Source organism: Dromiciops gliroides, chromosome 3 (assembly GCF_019393635.1).
Source record: "Dromiciops gliroides isolate mDroGli1 chromosome 3, mDroGli1.pri, whole genome shotgun sequence".
NCBI lineage: Eukaryota > Metazoa > Chordata > Mammalia > Microbiotheria > Microbiotheriidae > Dromiciops > Dromiciops gliroides.
This window is the reverse complement of record NC_057863.1, coordinates 499,752,474-499,773,666: the sequence shown is the minus strand read 5'-3', so window position 1 is coordinate 499,773,666 and position 21,193 is coordinate 499,752,474. Positions and strand designations below refer to the sequence as shown.

The window sequence follows — 21,193 nt, the reverse complement described above, 5'->3', positions numbered from 1 at the left end:
TCCTTTCACCTTAGGGAGATTTTTAGAATAAGAATTTTTGCAAACCCTTAAATGGGAGACAAGAGAATTCAGCAAGTTAAGGCATGGCCTGTCTCAGACTGAAGGCCAAGTATGCTCCCAGTAAAATGTAAGCTCCCTAAAGGCAGGAACTATTTTTCACTGTTGGCTTTCTATCTCTAGCACCTTGCATTTAGTAGTTTTGCTTGCTTGTTTTACCTATACCAAAAAATTAACCTTGTTCTTTATTTTTTGTTTTCTTTTTAAAATTATTTTTCTTTGGGGGGGGGTTACATTTTAAGTTACAAACTGTCTACCTCTCTCCTTCCCCACCCAACATTAGAGAATGTCACCATTTGACACAGATTTATAAATAATTGTAAAACCATAATATGCATACTTCTATTTATTAGTTCTTTCTCTGAGGGGGTAGGGGGTGGATAACATCTTTCATATGGCTTTTGTAGTCCATTTGAATATTTAAAATACTCAAAATAACTTGGTTGTTCCTAATTATTCTTCAAACAATATTGCTTCAAACTGTCTACATCATTTTCTTGGTCCTGCTCATTTCACTTTTCATTATTTCATTCAAGTCTTTCCATGTTTTTCTAAAAACAACCAGCTCATCAATTCTTGCAGCACAGTAGTATTCCATCACAGAACATTTGTGAAACTGAATTATTTATAGGTTAACTTTAGATACAGTATTGGGCTTTCCATGCCTCAACTTCTTCATTTCTAAAATGAAGCTGATAGAAGCTTACATTTTCACAGTGTTCCTGAAAAACACAAATAACTTTTATTTACAGTTTCTTTTGGTCCTCATAACAGCACTATGAGGTAGCCAGGGTTCTTATTTTGATCTTGGTTTTTGTTTTTTGTTTTTTTTTACAGCTGGGCAAAATGAGAAACTTAGAGGCTAAAGGGATCATCCCAGGGTCAGTGAAGAAGTTAATTGTAAAGGGAAGATCAGGAAGGACTCTGTAACAATTGCTGTGAAGAACAGAGGCAGCATGGTCTAGTTGAATCAATATATAATCAGGATACCTGAATTGAAATTACAACTCCAACTTTTAACTAGATGGATGACCATGGACAAGACACTTAACTTCTCAAAGTCTCAGTTTACTTTTATGTAAATTGAGAACAATAATAGTAGTATGACCTACCTTACTATTATTTTAGATAATTACAAATACCATATAGTGTGGGAAGTTCCCGATAAACTTATTATAAGGTTATTTTAAGTCATTATTATAATCAATGAAGATTATTATAAAATATCTTAGAAATTATGTATTACTATAAAATAGCAATTAATAGTCAAATTACCCCTTTAGGGTATTTTTTTTTTTTTGCAGGGCAATGAAGGTTAAGTGACTTGCCCAGTGTCACACAGCTAGTAACTATCAAGTGTCTGAGGTCATATTTGAACTCAGGTCCTCCTGAATCCAGGGCTGGTGCTTTATCCACTGCACCACCTAGCTGCACCCCCCCACCCCAGGTACTTCTATAAGAGAATTTCAGATATGAGGATAAGTGCTTAGAAAACCCTTGATGTTTTTTAAACATACCACAAAGCTTTTTCTTTCAATTCAGGGTAAGAGTAAGTTGGATAACAAAGGAAAAGAACAAAAAATCAGCACAAAGCATCCTTAACAACTGTCAGGGGGCTAATCCAAAGTCTCCTCTTTTCCTAAAACAGAGTATTCATTACACACAAAGTGCATCCCAGATCTTGACATTTTAAATTTCCATGTTACTTTCACTTAGATTTCTAGTAATCAGACCATCCAGAATCAGGTCTGTTATTGGAGCCAAATTTGGCTCCAATGTTGGAGTCTCTTTGGCCCATCTCTGGGCATCTTTCATTTCAGAAGAGCAGGATTTCTACCTTCCCTCCCTCCCCCCTACAATGTAAGCCCCTCGGAGTCAGTTACTATTTCGTTATTGTATCACAGCTCAGTGCCTGGCACAGCAAGGGTGCTTCATAATGCTATTTGAATGAATGAGTAAATGAATGCTTATGATGAAAGGATAATATCCTTCATGAAGAGCTCCATTCAGGGCTAGCCTTGATTTTCACCTTTTTTGCAAACAAGCTGCAAGCCTTTCAATCTCATTGTCTCATTTATCCTTGTAAGAGGTCTGACAGGGAGTGGGGTGCAGGTGGTATAGCACAAAGTAGGAAATGTACATTAAAGATACAAAGCAAACAGTTCTTTATATGACCCCATCATTTAATTTGAGGAAGGTCATTATGAACCTGCTAGATCTGGCCCAAGACAGAAAAAAGGAAGACTATGTCAGGGGCCTTCTATGGTAGCAGATATCCCAGAGATGCTGCTGCTGCTGGATTTATGTGAGGGTAGATTTATGAAGGATGCTTTGCATTTATTTAAACAAAAAGCCCCTGATTCTTTGGTGAGATGAATGTAGGAAAAAATCAAGAAAAGCCTACTCATAAAAATGACAAAGGGTCTAAATGACTTGTGTCCCCTGAAGTGACATTAAATGTGGTCTACTTCCTGGAGGGTGAAATTTAAATAGCCAAACTATAAATCATGGACTACCTAGGCCTTCAGGCTCTTCATATTCTCAGCCAGCATCACAATAGAGATGCCAGTTCTTTCCAGTGGCTTGTGAAATGGACTTGGAAGGTCCCTAGGTTAGGGAGTTATAGAGAGGAGGATGTCATTACATATCTATGAAAGTAAGATGGATAAAATATGAACCCCATCTCAAAGTTCTCTGGGACCTATTTGGAAGAAACTAGAAAAATGACATTCTAAAGCATTTCTCAAGTCACTTCCAGCTCTACAAGTCTATAATTTGATGAATGTCCTGCCATATGTTGTTGCTGTTCACGAGCTCTTAGAAAGCAGGGACTGTCTCTGGGGCATCTTTAGAGAGCAGGTCAAGCAATGTTACACTTGTGAATGTGACATTTTGATAGTGGTGGTGGTGGTGTGGTGGTGAGAGTTTTATATATAGTCATCTTTTATTATGTATTCAAAGATTTGGGCTGATTTATCACTCCATATTATTCTATATTTTTAATATCTGTCATCATTCCGTCTTATCTATTGCCATGACCTCCACCCTAGCACAGGTCCTCTTTACCACCTTCCTAACTATTTCAATAGCCACCTGAAAGATCTTCCTGCCTCTATTCTCTTTCCCCTTCAATCCATCCCTTATATCACCACCAGAATAATATTTCTCATGAATGTGTCTGGCAGTTTTCCCCTCTACTCAAAAATCTTCGGTGGCTCCCTATTCCCTACCATCTTTGCCTAGCATTCAAATTCCTACACAACCAGGCACACCATACCTTTTCCCCTTTACCAAACCCAACCATTCTTTATCCATGAACATGACTTTCAAGCCTTTGATCCTACAGTATTCTACACCTGTAATATTTCTTTTCTGGATTTCCTTATTAAAGTCTTGCTTATCTGTCACGTCCAAGAACTCTCCCCTGATTTTCCCCCAGTTGAAAACATTTCCCTCTTGCACTTTACATGGTATTTTACATTTCTCTAATTCATTTATCATGTATTATTTTGTTTCATAGTTTCTGTATATGTGTATACATATGTGTGTGTTTCTATATACATTTGTATACATGTGGGTATATATGTGTGTAGATACACAGCTTCCTGCTAGAATGAAAGTCCAAGAGAACAGGGACATCTAAACTTGTATCTTTCCTTCTCATTGTGTTTTCTGTAATGGTGTGCAAAAAGTAGGCATTTAATAAATGTTTATTGGGGCAGCCAGGTGGCGTAGTGGATAGAGCACCGGCCCTGGAGTCAGGAGGACCTGAGTTCAAATCCGGCCTCAGACACTTAACACTTACTAGTTGTGTGATCCTAGGCCAGTCACTTAACCCCAATTGCCTCACCAAAAATAAATAAATAAATAAAAATAAATGTTTAATGAATTGAATCACTCCATGCATGTTAAATACGTGGCCTTCTACTTGGTAAAAGTCCTGTTTAATAGTTTGAAGTAGATTCATGTAGAAAGAGTCGGGAAACCTGGGTCCTACTTGGAACTCTGCCATTAAGTAATTAAGTGAACTTAGAGAAGTCATTTTGGTTCCCTTTCCCCATATGCGAAGGTGGAAGGGGTTGGGTTTACATATTTTTATGGTGTCTTAAACCACTATGATTCCATATTTCTGGGGATTTTTTGTTTTGTTTTGGTTTTTTGCTAGGGTTTCTCTACTTAGGACATGCTCAGCTGAACCAGAAAAATCAATATCATTGATTTATGTCTTTTTTTACCCCAAACTAGCCAAGATATGGCTGGAGATTCTAGGAATTCCATGAACCAAGACATGGAGATTGGAACCACCCCCAGAGACCCCAGGAAGATTCCCAAACAGGCCCGTGATTATGTCCCCATTGCTACTGATCGGACACGTCTCCTGACAGAAGGCAAGAAGCCCCGCCAGCGATACATGGAGAAGAGTGGCAAGTGTAACGTGCATCATGGCAACGTCCAGGAAACCTATCGTTACCTGAGTGACCTCTTCACAACACTGGTGGATTTGAAATGGCGCTTCAACCTCCTTGTCTTCACAATGGTCTACACCATTACTTGGCTATTCTTTGGCTTTATTTGGTGGCTCATTGCATACATTCGGGGAGACCTAGACCATGTTGGGGACAAAAACTGGGTTCCTTGTGTTGAAAATCTCAGTGGCTTTGTCTCTGCCTTTCTATTCTCCATTGAGACAGAGACCACCATTGGGTATGGCTTCCGGGTCATCACAGAGAAATGTCCAGAGGGGATCATCCTCCTATTGGTCCAAGCCATCCTAGGTTCCATAGTCAATGCCTTCATGGTGGGCTGCATGTTTGTCAAGATTAGTCAGCCCAAGAAGAGGGCAGAGACTCTCATGTTTTCTAACAATGCTGTCATTTCTATGCGGGATGATAAGCTTTGCCTCATGTTCCGGGTGGGTGACCTCCGCAACTCTCATATCGTAGAGGCCTCCATCCGGGCTAAACTCATCAAGTCCAGGCAGACCAAAGAAGGGGAGTTCATTCCCCTAAATCAGACAGATATTAATGTGGGCTTTGACACTGGGGATGACCGCCTCTTCCTGGTCTCACCACTCATCATCTCCCATGAAATCAATGAGAAGAGCCCTTTCTGGGAGATGTCCAGGGCACAGTTGAATCAGGAGGAATTTGAGGTGGTAGTCATCTTAGAAGGCATGGTAGAAGCTACAGGTAAGACATTTCCAGTGATCCCCAAAATCCACAGAACAATTTATTTTAGGGTGACCTGCCTTTTCCTGGTTTTGCCACATACCACTAGTAGGAATTTATTATTACATCATCTCTTTGGGATTCAGGACTCAGTGACCCTGATAGCTCTTAGTCTATGACCCTATGGTGCTACCCAGTCACTATATCCCTTGTTCAAGAAAGTCAGATCCCATATAAAACATAAAGTTCAGGCCCTTGGGAGAGTTTATAACTTACTGTACCACAGATTATCAAAGTTGAATATATTTTTAAAACATTTCAAAATCTCAGGGACTAGATCAGGAGTTCTTAATCTGAGGTCCATGAACTTCTTAAAACATTTTGCTAAGCATATTGCAATATAATTAATTTTTCAATATAAATAACTTTAATTCAGTGTATTTTGTTTTATTCACTTAAAAACATCATTCTGAGATGAGGTCCATAGGCTTCCCCACACTGCCAAAGGATGGGATACCAAAAAACGGTTAAGGACCCCTGGACTAGAGTTCACAGAGAGTGCTTAGTATAGTGGAGAGAGCATAGAATTTAGGATAAAGAGAGCAGGATTAACACCCAACCCTGACACTTACTAGCTTGTGTATATTATTTCACCTCTCTGGCCTTCAGATTCTTTACCTATAAAATGGAGGAAAATACTTGCCCCCCTCCTTTGTAGGGTTGTTATAAAGGAATCTCATTGTAAACCTTAAAATGCTGTGGAAAGTGAAGTTGTACATATAATTTAGGACCTCTTCCTACCCCAAAATGGGACTCTGCCTGAGTAAGACTGCCTGTCTGCCTGTTCAGTAAGTGGGCAAAAAAATCCATTTTTCTTCCCTTTTACATAACACTGCATCCTCAATGAGACATAAATACCCAGAAAAGCATCCTGGTATCCTGGCCTAGCACCTCAGCCTGGGGCTGCTGCTGCTCAAAGACACCTGATGACAAAGAGCCTTCTTGATTCTGTGCCAATGTCACACACTCACAACTTAGTTTTGAAAAGCCAATGGCTTATGAGCCAGCTCATGGTCATCGACACCCTCCTATCCCACCCCTACCTTCCCCTTCTCCCAGCAGGACATTGTGAGGAATCACAGGATCAGATTTATAGAGCTGAAAGTGACCTCTCAGGATGACATCTAACCTAACCAAACCATTTTGTTATGAGAAGAGTGCTGAGATTTTGTCTTACCCAAGTTACAGAGAATGAGTAGCTGAGTGAGGATACAAACCTAGGCCCCAAGAACCTTGCTATACCCTTTCCTACCACTGATTTCCTGTCTTATAACTAACCTCTGGTCCTTTTGCCCAGGCACCATGCCTGCTCTTTCTGCCTTTTCAAATTGGGGGGTATCAGGAAAGGAACCAAACTTACTCGAGGCATTATCCAAGAGCAAGCCTTGATTGGGGTGGAGGGATGGGCACATGGAAGTTCCTCTGAGAGGGAGGGAACTCAACAACACCTTCCATCCCCAAATCCTTCTCACTTTGGAATTGGTCCTAGGGATGTTTTAAGTACAAATTTGAAATATCAGGGCAGCAGGAAGGCAAAGGGCCAGGGACTGTTGGAATGGTCATTTACTCTGTGGCTATACAATTACATAACCAAAAATGATAGAAGCCAACTACTGCCAGTGCTTGGGTCTGATGAGCTCCCAGTTTCTGAAAGTCACCCTGTCTGTGGCCTTGCAGTCAAGATCAGAACAAGGAGATCCTTGGGCAAGAAGTGGCCATTCAGAGATAGACTAGTGGCCCCCAAACCCATCATCATCATCAATGAAGACAACAAACAAGGACAAAGATACTAGTCAGAACAAGTTATGGATGTCTCTCTTCTCTCTCCTTGACAAAAGACAATAGCATTTGGGAATAATGTTCTTCCCCTGTCAGCCAGGTTGTCCAATGGGAAGTGATAAAGAGAGGCTAACCTCAGTCCTCTTATTTTTCCCCAAAAAAGTCATACCATCACCATGCCAGTCTCCTCCTAGAAGTGGGGCAGGTGCAATGGGAAGCTCCTTTCCAATTCCCTTTGCTCCTGTCTTCAGAGGTATAACTACAAGACAGCCCAAGCAAGAGAAGCACAATTCCTTTACTCCTAGAAGTGTTACAATCTTGACTCAAATGCAGAAGCCATTCAACAATGGGACAACACTACCCCAGTAGCCTAAGCATCCATAATAGTCTGAAGGGCTCACCCTAAGTCAGGGTTCAACGGTCTTTGGTACCAGTGCCATTGAGGGGAACCTGAACTACTTGTTTGTGGCCCTGCATGATTCCCTATCCTATAGGAAATGGTACTTCCCATAGCGAATCACAGACTTACTGGACCTTATTTCCCCAATGGGATCTATTTTTAAATGGATTAAAATTATTTTGACAAATGTGGATGAGAGAGTGATAAACGGTTACTAAGAAAAACTTGAATATACCTAAACTTTAGGGTTGGTATTCCATTATCTGACATATTTCTTGGAATTCTTTTGCGATAGGCTTCTTCTCTGGGTGAGAGTTAGCCTTCTATGTTTCTCCTTGTAATTTTTCCAGGTCACACTTATATACCCTTTCAACCTCATACGATTGTTCTGAGGTTCACATGAAATGCTACATAAGAAAGCACTTTAGAAAGTATGCAATTAGACAATAATGGCTAGCATTTATACAATGCTTTAAGGTTTGCCAACAGCAACATCATGTTATCTCATTAGATCTTCACAACAACCCTGTGAAGTAGATGCTACTATTATCCCCAATTTACAGATGAGGGAAGTGAGGCTGAGATGGGTTAAGCAATTTGTCATTGTTAACATTGCTAGTATCTAAGGTAGAACTTTAACTCAGTTCTTCCCAACTCCAAGCCCAGCATTCCCATCTATGCCTGACACCTAGTACCAGCATTAACAGAAATCCCAGGCACCATCAGGTTTAGGTATAAGGCATCCAAACAGGGTAGTTTAACACCTTTCCTCTAGAACAGTTACGGCAAGATGCACCTCACCATCAGCCCCACCCAAGGAGCAATATCAATTTGGCCTAGCAAGACAACCAGATAGCCCAGAGGATGGATAGATAGATAGATAGATAGACAGACAGACAGACAAAAAGATAGATAGATAGATAGATAGATAGATAGATAGATAGATAGATAGATAGATAGATAGATAGATAGGATGTTGAAGAAAGGCTACCTCCCCCAAATGCCCATGTAGGAATCTCAGCCACATTGTGGCCAATACCAGGTGTAATAACCACATCCAAGAGACTCCTGAAACTGAGGGAGAGAAATAGCAAAAAAAAAAAAAATAAACTGCTAGTCTGGTATAAGCTGTGGGCCAGCTTCCCACCAGTCTTTTCTTTCTGGGTAAACCCTTGGAGTTAGCCTCTCTCCAACCTGTTCAAGTCCCCAACATGGCAATGTTCATCCCCGTGAGGGAGACCTGACCCAAGCAAGCAGCTTTTGAAAGGAGACAGCACGTGACCTAGGACCATGAACAGGCTTGATAATGTAGGAAAATCCAAACTGGCAAAACACACACACACACACACACACACACACACACCTGACTTTTAACCATGTTCCCTTGATGTGAGACCCCATCAGGATTCTGGACAAAAGGAAAACATTTTTCCTTCATGCCCATAGGGTACATTTCCTCAGTCCAAGGGAATGGGGAACTGAAAGGTTAATTTTCCTGTGTGCCAAAACATAGAGACTTCCTCATCCATAAAACAGAGCTTCCCTCCCTCTCTGGGGGGAAACCTAAATCTAAAAATACTGAGAGCACAGAAAGCCTAAGAGGGCTGGAGCTATGTTGATGGCGAATAAGAGGTGATGAAGTATTTAATGTCCTTGGGCAAAGAACCAGGGATGTGTGGGTGTGCATATTTCTTTCTTTTAAAAGAAAATGTGTATTCCAAATATACAGATTAGGGAGGAACTGTGGAGGTGACTAGTAATTAGTGTAATAACAGTCGTCCACTTTTTTGATATATGGACATGAGGCTCCCACTGAAATCCTTCTCTGATACCTTATTGGGGTCTGAAGGGGACTCAGGGTTCCTGGAGTCAATGCCAGTGGAGCCCAAATTCTGGTAGGTCCAACTGAGGTTTTGAGTACAGGCTGGCAATAAATGATATGCCCTTTATCCAAGGACCATCCTAGCTAATTTTAGAAAAGTCTATCACTGGGCTGTCTACTGAACAATATATGTCTTTTTCTTTTCTTTTTGCTCTGAACCTAACAATTAATAAGAAACACGGACATTTTGTTATACAATGAAGAACAAAAAAGAAGAGCTTTGCATATGAAACTGTACTCCTTGAACAATGCATTTCTAGCCATGGCAATCCATGGATACTATATCCAGTATAGTACAGTGGACAGAGTGCTGGACTTGGAGTCAGGAAGATCTGAGTTCAAATTCAGCCTTAGGCATTTACTAGCTGTCTGACTCTAGGCACATCATCTCACTTCTTTCAACCTTAGTTTGTTTCCTCATCTGTAAAATGGGGATAAATTTTAGCACCTACTTTACAGAGATGTTACAATTATCAGATGAAATAATCTATGTAAAAGCACCTGGAAAATCCTAAAGCAGTATATAAATATTAACTATTATCATTCAGGCTTAAGGGGCTGCTATCTTCATCTGCAAAGGGAATACCTACATTGATAAAATTATGAATCCTTGATGTACAGATATATGATGCTACTGATCCACTGCCAGTAGGTTGTACACATTCTGTTATTTTCCCCGAAGTGACTATAGGTTGTACTGAGCCATCCACACTCTCTCAACCAATGCACCTAGAAACCAATAATATACATTTGCAATCTAGCCAAATGGAATTTCAAGTACTGGCTATGACAACGGAACAGCTTTTACTTGGGCAAATAATCTTGCCTGTGGGAGGGCCATTCCCAAACTTTTATCTACTAAGCTAACCAGTAGTGAAACAACCAGATAGAATATCCAAAGATAAAGACCCCACCTTATGCCTCTTTTTGTATCCTCCTCACTTAGCACAGTGCCTGTCACATAATAGATGCTTAATAAATGCTCGAGGACTGCTTCAACTCCAAGAGGTTGCTTAAGTCTTTTTGTACAGATAAGGTTTTGTTCATGTGTATGTGTGTGAAAGTATCTGAGGATGAGAGTGCATAGTTACCTGGGTAGACACACATCAATCAATAAACATTTACTAATGTGGACAAACATATTCCTTTGCAGATGATTCTCTAATTCTCTCTGTCCTCTGTTCTCCTAGGCATGACTTGCCAGGCCCGCAGCTCTTATATGGACACTGAGGTTCTCTGGGGTCACCGCTTCACGCCAGTCCTCACCCTAGAGAAGGGCTTCTACGAGGTAGACTACAACACCTTCCATGACACCTACGAAACCAACACACCTACCTGCTGTGCCAAGGAACTGGCAGAGGCCCAGAGAGAAGGACGCCTCCTTCAGTACCTCTCTAGCCCCACCCTGCTAGGGGGCTGTGCCAAGGAGGGATTGGGCCAAAAAGCAGAGGAAGGAGAGGAAGAAGCTGAAGGGCTGGGTAGAGTCAGAGAGACTAGTAGCTCTGTGTGACTCCCATGCCCCAAGGGGATGGACCATAACCTCCCAGTGGCTTTTCTCCAGCCAGAGACCCCAAATTGACCCAATGAGGCAAACGGAGATGGGTTATTTAGGTGGCCCTGGAAGTGATAGAGGCTCTGAGAAGATAGGTATTTTAGCAAACCCTTCCCTTTCCTAATGTGATGCTATCCTGTGCACCATAACACATAGCCCTGCCTCTAGAGACATTGCTAAGCTGCCCATTTCTTACACCTGTGGGGGTCACAGCTCTGCCCCTCCCATCTTGTCCCAACTGAATGACATCCAGGGGTCCGAGGTGAAAGTTGGATTTTCTGCCTTATAGTTGTGCTGTCTTTGCTTTTTTGCTGCTTAGCCCCCTGTTTCTCTTCCCACTGACCCTGGTACTTTCCCTAAACTGTACATCTGGGCAGCCCTCATCAAGGGACGCGGACATTGCTGAAGGGCTGAGTTGGGATAGGGTAGTAGGAAGGAGCAAGGGGCACTTCTTCCCTGGAGCCTATTAGGCCGTGAAATAGATTCCCAAAGGAGACATCCCCTCCCCTCAGAGAAGGAAGCATTTTCATTTGGAAGCTTTTGTCGGTTCTTGGGGCCGGCATTGAAGAAAGAATATTGTATGAGATCAGCGTTCCTAGTGTGCTGAGTTAGGTTTGTTTTTCAAATGTAGCCTATTCACTCTCCTAGAAGTTACTAGTAAAACCTGAATCTATGTGCTAGCAAAATCAGACCGGGGATATCAGCTTAAGTTTGGGTTTTTATTAGCAATTTTAAACAGCATGTTCCTTTTCGTGCTGTGCTCCTCAAATCTCCACCAGGTCAAGGAACACCAAACACTGGTTCTGTCACAGAACACTTTTGCCCATGGAACTCGAAACACTTCTAACTTTCCCCTTATTTTTCTTTCATGTACCAGAGTGAGCTTAGGGTGAGAGCTGCAGAAAGTGAGAAGGTTTAAAGACCTGGTGTTAAAGCTGGGAGGGCAGAGATAAAAGGGGAAGGTTTAAAAGGAGGGGAGAAACTATAGATTAATTTTTAAATGCTCACCTGCAAAAATTAGTTGCCAGGTTCTCCTGATTCTGAGTTCAACAGTGCGCCTATTTTTAGGGCCAATCATGACATGTAAGGGGATAGTCAAAAGTAACCTTTTCACCAAAGCAATTAAATCTCCAGGCTGAGGCAAGTGGCCCAGTTTAAATTACTAACAGTGTTGAAAGAATTCCAGGGCTTTGGCAACGTTCCTGTGAATGGTCAAATGGAAATACTAGGTGCTGTTTGATGTCAAAAACTAAGCTCAGGCGTCACACTCAAGAGAACCAGTAGGAAAGAAGAGGAGCAGGACTCACTCTTTCACATTCTCCCTCCTCATCCCCATGGGAAATGTGAGAAGAACTAGGGATCTTTGGGAAGATGGGAAGTGAGGAGATATAAACAGGGGGAACAATATCCAAAAATGTTATGTTGTGTAAGAGCTAAGCTATTTTTCATCTCAAGGTATGGGGAGAGAGTATGGATCAATGCATAGAAGTCACAGGGATTATTTAGTAGATGAAGCCTGGAAGGTGAGAGGGAAGGTATAGCTTTTGTCTGTCTAAATGGATGGAGGGAGAGGGAGAATTCTAATTGGCTAACCATGCGTGGAAGAAAATGTTTCTAAAGATATCAAGGTTTCAGAATTCTCTTCAGTCTCCAAAATTGATATTGCCCCTACCTGCACTTAACCCTAGCCACCCAGTTAGTTGTCTCTTCCTCCTATTAGCATTACTATATATAGTGATGCCCCCAAAATCTCTATCTTGCAAAGTCAGAGTTACTTCTCAAAGAGGCTGTGAAAATTAAGCTAAAATGGAGTAGACAAAAAGAAAATGACGCAAAGTGGATTCCGTTTCTCTTATATCTTCTTCCTGGTTTCTGATAGACCTAAATTATGCTTCTCATTGGCTTGTTTTCTAGGTAGCCAATAATGCTGCTTCCCTCTTAGCTAGCATTCTTCTTATCGCCTTGGAATATGTAGCCCTTTCTCCATTCCCAGCTCTGATACCTTTCCTGTCCTCTCAGCTCTGCTTCTTGACTGTCAGAGGGCCTAAGCAAAGAGGAGAGCAGTAAAGTGGCCTGCTGGTCCATCAGGTCATGGTCAGATCACATGGACTATGTACATGGTGATGTGCTACTCTGACTTCCTCTATAAAAAACAACAGTAACCTGGAAACTGCCCTTTACCTCCCAAGAGCAACAATAACAAACCATACTCACAAAGTACTTCAAGGCTTACAAGATACTCTTCTCAGCAAAACCCATGAACTGGGTGTGGGGTTATCTGAGCTTTGTTACCTGTGTCCATTGGTACATTATGAAAATGACTTCTCAGATATTTGCGGAAAGCCATGGAACCCTGTCCTGAAAGGTGGGATGTGAAATAGGAGAGACATAGTGAAGGGAGGGCATGCTAAGGACAACATGACCTTTGACAAGCCCCCAATCTCACCCTTACTCCCCTTCTCTCACAAGATAGAAATTCTAGTACTACCTCATCTTAGATGTGAAGCTTTGACCTCGTAGCATCAAAAATAATAGAATTCAGCCCTCTGCATTCTGCAATGGGTTGGTGGCTTTACAAACAAAACCTATGAATTTCAATATTCCCATGATCCCAAGGTATAACCTGGTTTATTACATCCTGAAAGTTTCAGAAGCTAACTCCTAGCCTTGGCCTCTGTATATTAAAAATTACCCATGATAGTGGGATTTATTACCTGTAGTAATAGGGATTAGATATATATTTTAATAGCTCTGAAGAAGTAGAATACTCCTTATCCTCCCTCTGGTCTCAGTTTCCTTATATGTAAAATGAGAGATTGGATTAGGTAGGCTTTGAGGTATCTTTTTGTTCTAGATATCTCTGATCCATCAGGAGTAAGGGCAGTGTATTGACTTAGAAAATCACATATCAGCATTATTTATGTTGCAATGTCTTTTTATTTATTTTATTAAACATTTTCCAATTACATTTTGAATTGGATGGGCCAGACTCAGGAATTTTGCACCTTTTTGACTTTGACAACTCTGCATCTTAGGACTTGGGTTTGAAATCCAGCTTTGCTAATTGCTACTGATGTGATGTTGGGCAAATTACTTCATCTTCCTGGATGCTGGCTTCCTCATTTGCAAAGTGAGAGTCCTTTCAAGATTTCACATCCTATTTTCCTGAAGAATCAAAGGATACTACCACCTTCAGTAAGCTTCATACATAACCTTTGTAACACAAAGACTTTTTTTTTAAGTGAGGCAGTTGGGATTAAGTGACTTGCCCAGGGTCACACAGCTAGTAAGTGTTAAGTGTCTGAGGACGGATTTGAACTCAGGTACTCCTGACTCCAGGGCCGGTGCTCTATCCACTGCACCACCTAGCTGCCCCAACACAAATACTTTTAACAAATACTTAAGTGCTTGCCATGGAATTCAAAGATAAGGTTGATTCTTCCTTCAAGGAGATTACAGACTAATAGAGAAAATATGATACATAGACCAGTAAGTGTGATAAAAGGTAGTGAATGATTAATATTTTTTAAAAAGGAGAGATCTACACAAAATACTTTAGGAAAACTAGATAAGCAAAAGATCATTGGGTACTTAGGTTGAACAGATCCAAGTGGAAAAAGTCCTTACCATCAGCATTGGGTCATGACCTATAGCATAGATGAGCAAACATTTATATACATTTCCCATCTACCACCAACAACCATTTCTCCCACACAATATCCTTCTACCTCACAGTGTACCACAATTCTATGATATGAGATCAAAGTCATAGACACCTAATTCCATGCAGAAATCATCCAAACAATAATTTCCTAAGGCAATCTCAGCATCCAGCCTAATCCAGCCTAAGAGTCGTGGACACATGGCCCAGAGAATGGCATAGAAACTAATGGGTTGGGCATAGTGTAAGGTCAGAAATAAAAGGAGTCCATGTCTTATGATTAGGAAGCTCCAATTAAGTAGATCATTTTTATTGAGCCTCAGTTTCGATCCACCTGCAATGTTCTCCTTCTGGCAGGATAATTGGGAAATACCTTTTCCCCCTAGTCTCTGGGGAATTAATGAATTGTGAAAGGCAATTAGATGGGAAAGAATGGCTTTCTGGAGGAGTCATTCATCCTATCTGACTTGGCTTTTGCTAGGGAAGTCACTGAAGCTGATGTGTCAACTCTTACTCTGCCTATGTAGGACTTTTCAGCCTGCTTATTAAAGAAAGAAAATGACATTCTGGTGGCTAAAAATTCATCACAATGGAGTGGATTTGATCCTCCAAAACTGTTTCTTATTATAAACAGGCGGCCGCTTGCATTGCATTTCAACTTCTACACTTCAGATAGACCTAATGCTCTTGCTCTTTTAATAGTTTAAAAGAAAAATAGTCAGTGACAAAGGCACAAAGAGATGTCAGAAAGGTTATGGAAATGAAGAAAGGAACTAGCAATTAACTCAAACGTGGGACAAGAGATTGGACCCAGCTCTAAACTTGGTGTTGGGTCAGAGTTCAGCCTTTGTACAGAAAATAAAGGGTAGTGCTAATCCAAAATGTGGGGGGAGGTCCAGCACCAATGCTTCATCATGTCATGAAAGTGACCCTGAACTTTTGAAGGATGTAAACAATGGAAGATTTTACAAAGCTGGGACTAGGATGCTTTCTAAGGATCAACTTACCTAAATATGGAAAGGATTATCACTCATAGACCAGTCACCAAGAAATGAAAATTTGGGTCAGATATGACCTTATATGACCAATTTCACTGGGTAATTCATAGGAAAAACATTCACTTTGAGAGACCAGTTCATTTTGGTGTGCCAAGTAACTAGTTTATTCGGATTACATAGACAGATAAATTGAATAATTCTATGGATAGAAAAATTCACTTTGGGAATAGTTTAGACTAGAAAGTTGTCTAGAGATAAGGGCAGTGTTGTACAATGGATCTTGGAGTCAAGAAGACCTGGGTTCATACCCTTTGCCTTTGCAACATACTGGCTATATAATCATGAGCAAGTCACTTAATGTCTCAGTACCCTAGGCAGGGGTGTATGGAGTGTTCAAAGAGAACTAGCACCTCTGGTCTGAGGACTGTTGAGTCCTTTCAGGCCTGCTCATGCACCTTTGGTGTTCACCTTCACCCAACTTTCACCTGTGGCTCCAAGAAGCAGCAGCCACATCCTGGTAAAACCTTGGCAGATGAGCTAAACCAAATTGAGGGTAATCCACAGGGCTCAAACCAGTTGGTGAATTGGGGGAGTATCCACCCCAAGTATGCTAAGAAATGGTGAAATGGATGGATAAGAACATGTTCCAATGGCCATGAAGGTGGCTGAAGCAGGCACTAAGGAGCACTTAGAGGTTGGTCAGGCATCAAAGACTCCAAGGTCATCTACTATATCCCCAGGCCATTGTCCTGCCACTGGACTTTGATGACTCTGGAAGAGAAGGTGATGACTTTGTACAACTCTGCCTCACTTAAATACAATTCATGTGCAAGTTAAGACATTACCCTGTGGTGCCACTGGTCCTTTTCAAAAATGAAGAATGAACAACACCCTGGGCAACTCTCTAAGTCAGGGGTTCCAAACCTGAAATTCACAGATTCCTTTCAAGAATTCTATGTACTTGGTTGGGGGAAAAGATATATCTTTATTTTCACTAACCTTTGATTTGATTTGTAATCTTATGTATTTCATTTGATGCATTTCAAAACATGATTTGTAGGTATCCATAGGCTTAATAAGACTTCCCAGGAGGCCAGGGTTACAAAAATAAGAATCCCTAATGTAGATCAACTTTTTACATCAATCAATCTATGTATATAATTGTCAAACCCCCCCCCTTTCATTTTTGGACTGTGTAGACTCTATTCAAGTCTCATCTTTCCATTCAGCAAAATGGTCATTGGTACCAAGCTCATTAAAGGGACTGTGAGACTTAATATTTGCAAAGCACTTGGAGATTCTTCAAGTTAAGACCAAAGGTTTATGTGGAAAATGTCATCAACAGGGAAGAATTTGAGATTGACCTTTTAATTTACTATGACTATGCAAAGGCAAATTTAAAAGCTCAGATTTACAAAAGATCAAGTTAGCAAGAAAGCCCTATTTAAATGACACCAAATCTAGATACCTTTTCAATAAGTTAATTAGTCTGGCCTGGTGCTTTTAAAATCGACAAAGATGGGACAAGGCAGGGAATAGTTTAAGTTGCAAAGAACCAGACCTTCACTGACTCATGGACAATTTCCATTGTGTGGTTCAACTATGCCCCACAAGTCATCACCTCAGCACAAATGGCTGACATTTGATTCACAAGTATATTTGAACCACCTCTGACATGAGCTGAAAACAGGTGGAGAGCCTTTAAATTAGCACTAGATAAACAAAGGAGTAATATCTGAGAGGAAATGGCCTTCCTGGAGGTGAGCATATAAGACCCAGTTAAAGAAACAGAAAGCTAAGTAAGCAGCCATCTGTTTCCCCAAAATAGACATAATTAATCCCTAGGGCTTACCTTCTAGAACTCTCATAGAATTCTACAAGGTTTATTGCAATCAATGTCCAAGTGAGGAAAAAAAGAAGGAAAAAAACAACCCAAGACCATTGGAGCATATGCTAGGATTCCTAAACATGTTACTGAACATAGAATGAATTTCACAGGATCCCAATGAACCTACATACCCTTGAAAAAATGCCCCATAATGCAACATAATAGATACATATGATCCACCAAAAAATCACTAACCAGATTCTAGGCTGGTTGTAAAAACCTTGTGTCATACCCGATCATTAACTCTCCAGAAAAGAATAATGGAAATATAAAGGCTTCTTTGAGAAGCTGTCATTCAAATAATATGTATGTAGAACCTTATATTAACAAGGCATTTTTACATACATTGACACCCTTGACCCTCATGGCAATCCTTCAAGATAGTAAAAGTATTAAAGATAGAGATATAAAGATGGATAGATAGACACAGAGAGAGAGAGAGAGAGAGAGAGAGAGAGAGAGAGAGAGAGAGAGAGAGATGATAAATATATCACTAAGCTGGAAGGTGCTTTAGACTTCACATAATCCAAACTCCATTTCAGACATGATGAAAACGAGGCTCAAAAAGGTAAAGTAATAATTAAGATCACATGACAAGGGGCAACTAGGTGGTGCAGTGGATAGAGCACCGGCCCTGGAGTCAGGAGTACCTGAGTTCAAATCCAGCTTCAGACACTTAACACTTACTAGCTGTGTGACCCTGGGCAAGTCACTTAACCCCAATTGCCTCACTAAAAAAAAAAAAAGATCACATGACAAACCAGATCTAGAGTCTAGGTCTCCCATTTCCTGGAATAGAACCCCCTTCCACTATACCAGGTTGGGTCTATTTGGCAGATGAGGAAGATGAGACTCAAAGAAGTTAATCAAGATCACATAAAAAGTCATTTCCACATGCTAGACCATGTTCATTCACTAAAGCGAATTGCTCTCCACTCACAATTTAGAAAAACTTTCCATTCACTGAAGAAGGGAATCACTGACCCTTTAGCAACATTAAGTGAAGAAATCCAAAATATTAATCCTAAAATATACTTTTCTGGAGTCATTTTGTAGCAGTTCCTAAGGGCCATGGCTTGTGCCCCTCCATAATCAGAGGCCTAGTTTGAAGGTAGGTAAGTTCAGAGACTGAGTTCTTTGGGGGTAATAATGTAATCAGATAGAAAGTAGTCATGTCCTCTATGTGTTTGTAATTCTTTTGTCCCCATGACATGGAAAGCAAATGTCACTGCCATATTCAAAACCACCATTGAAATAAAATATGATGCTAAGGTAAGAGACTAGCATTTCTCTCTGCCTGATTTGATGCTCTGCTGGAGTAACAGTCCCCTCCCTAAACAGTGCAGTTGCCTCAAAATTGAGCCAGTAAGTCATTCATGAGTTCACACACCATCTGTTTCCCCTCACGCATGAGAGCTCAGCTGTGTCTGGCCCTCTCAGACAAAGAAGGAAGAAGAGAATGCCAGATGCTGGGCACAGACCATAGAGCTTTGCCCACTCAACCCTTAAGGTTAAAAAACTGGATATTTGGTTCAATTAATTTCTATTCAACAAACATTTATGAAAAGCCTACTAAGTGTAAGGAACTGAGCTGGGTGCTGGGGGTACAAAGACAAAAGTGAAAATTGTCCCCACCTTTAAATAACTTACCTAGTGGTTTGTCCCCATTATTCCTATTCAGAGAGTGAACTGAGATAAGCTATTTCATTATTCCAACCCCCTATGTCCGCCACCACACTGCCCCAACATCCACCAGTCTGATAAGTTATTATTTCCCAATTCCAATGACCATCCTACCCTTGTTAAAGGCATATCCTGCCACTTTCATTCAAGGTTAAACACTTTCATTTGGGTCAAACAAAAGAGCCTAGACTGGGCCTACATTTTAGTTCTTCTTCCTAGCAAGGCTATGTTAGCAACATTGCCTGAAGGTCTGGAATGTTGGCCTAGTGAAAGGCATGACAGGTATTCATCCAACCTTTTTTGTGGAGGTTAATCCAATCCTTCTTATTTACCAGTATTAATGTGACAAGAATTTATGCTCCTAAAGTTCATTCATCAGTTTAGGACTATGCTATCCTAGGATCCAATGTTAGTGTCTGGGTCAAAAGGAGATGTGTTGACCCTACCCATGGCCATGGGTACATCAGTGGTGGCAGGAGGACCTTCCTTACAAGGCACTGCAATGAAAAAAGAGTAGAGCTTCAGGGAATCAAAATGAGTTTAGACAAACCATGAATTCTCTGAAAATCCCTGTATTTTGGCTTCCTAATCTATCAATTTCTGCAACTCTAATCAGGAACCAGTTTGTCCATTCATTTAATTCCCTTGGATCTTGATGATTCACAGACACTGTAGTAACCAACACAGACTAGCTTTTTAATTTAAACCATTTGTCCTCCCAATTCAGCCCCACTTCCTCAGTCCCAGGTAAGGAACATGCTCTTCCCTAACCTTGCCACTATGGAGTTTTCCTAATCACTGGCAATCAGGAAGAGTGTACCATACACAATATCAGGAAAGTCTTGTTGTCCCCTTCTCCCCACTATAAAATAGGAGAGTAAAGTCTGGTACATACAACAGTCTGCCTTCCTAGGGATTGTTGATATATAGAGACTTTTGGACACCCATTAACTCAGCTGGATTGGGCACCACCAAACTCAGCACTTTAAAAATGAAGAAATAACTCTAAATGGTTCTCTAGGGACCACTAACACCTTCTTAAATTGGAGGTATAGGACCATCCTAAAGCCATTCAATGCAGATAAACAGATGGCAGTAGGAGCCTTGCTGTTCTCCAACTGTGCCAGGCTTTTACTTGTCGGGCTCTTCATCAGCACTAAGTGAATAGACATAGACAAGTAGCTACATCTGTAACCAGGCTATCCTCCAGCTATTTAATGAAGAAAAGCTCTCCTGCTGCTGCACTTGAGTAACCTTGACAGTCTGCACATTTCGAACAGGCAACATTTTTGCCTCTCAGAAAACATAAGGAGTATTTTGATGCAACATCTCAAAGAGGAAGAATCAGCCTCTTTTCAAAGCTCTTGGATTTTTTTCATGATAAATGGGAACATTTATTCTTTGAGGCACTGCCCAGTCTGAGTATATAATTTCCTGAAGTGTGGAATGGCTGTGTATGGCATCCACAAAAATCTAACTTCCAACTACAAGACATATGCTCCCCAGGTGCTGATAAAAAAACTATTTCTGTCTAACCCACTTTGTACTCATGATCTCCCTTTTACCCTATTTCAATACAAAGTTTACAGACTGGCCAACCTTCTTTCACCCCTTTCAGCTATATCCCCATTTCAAAATCCTATTTTTTTTTGGCCATGTAACTCTTTAGGAAAATTAACTTTAGGTTAAGTTAATCTAATGACCACTTTCTGTATATAATGTTGAATTTGTATACATTTTAAGATAAATCTACATTCCAGGATGGGATAGATCAGAGAATCCTAGTATCTTAGAAGTGGAAAAGTGAAACACTTAATATATGCCAGACACTGTGTTGAACACTGGGGACACAAAGAAAGGTGTAAAAACCTGGGTCCCATTCTCAAAGAGCTTGCATTCAATATGGATAATGCTACATAAATAACTATGTACAAGACAAACAGGAACTATGTATAAGTATAAACAGCAAGTAGAAAGTAATCTTAGAGGAAAGAGACATGCAACAGAAGGCACCAGAAAAAGGCTCAAATAGCCTATAGTCTAATGCATACCTGAACAAGAATCC

At 40.7% G+C, this 21,193-nt stretch overlaps 1 protein-coding gene across 2 annotated transcripts in view; it reads left to right on the top strand.

Moving 5' to 3' along the window:
* KCNJ5 (potassium inwardly rectifying channel subfamily J member 5) overlaps positions 1 to 18,005 on the top strand; it is a 59,204-nt gene extending 41,199 nt beyond the window's left edge. For both annotated transcript variants that reach the window (XM_043998736.1, XM_043998735.1), the window contains 2 exons: positions 4,303 to 5,246; positions 10,537 to 18,005. In XM_043998736.1, coding sequence (XP_043854671.1) covers positions 4,310 to 5,246; positions 10,537 to 10,856 — 1,257 coding nt within the window. In that variant the 5' untranslated portion in view covers positions 4,303 to 4,309 and the 3' untranslated portion in view covers positions 10,857 to 18,005. The remainder of the gene's footprint in view (positions 1 to 4,302; positions 5,247 to 10,536) is intronic.
* Positions 18,006 to 21,193: the final 3,188 nt, after the last annotated feature.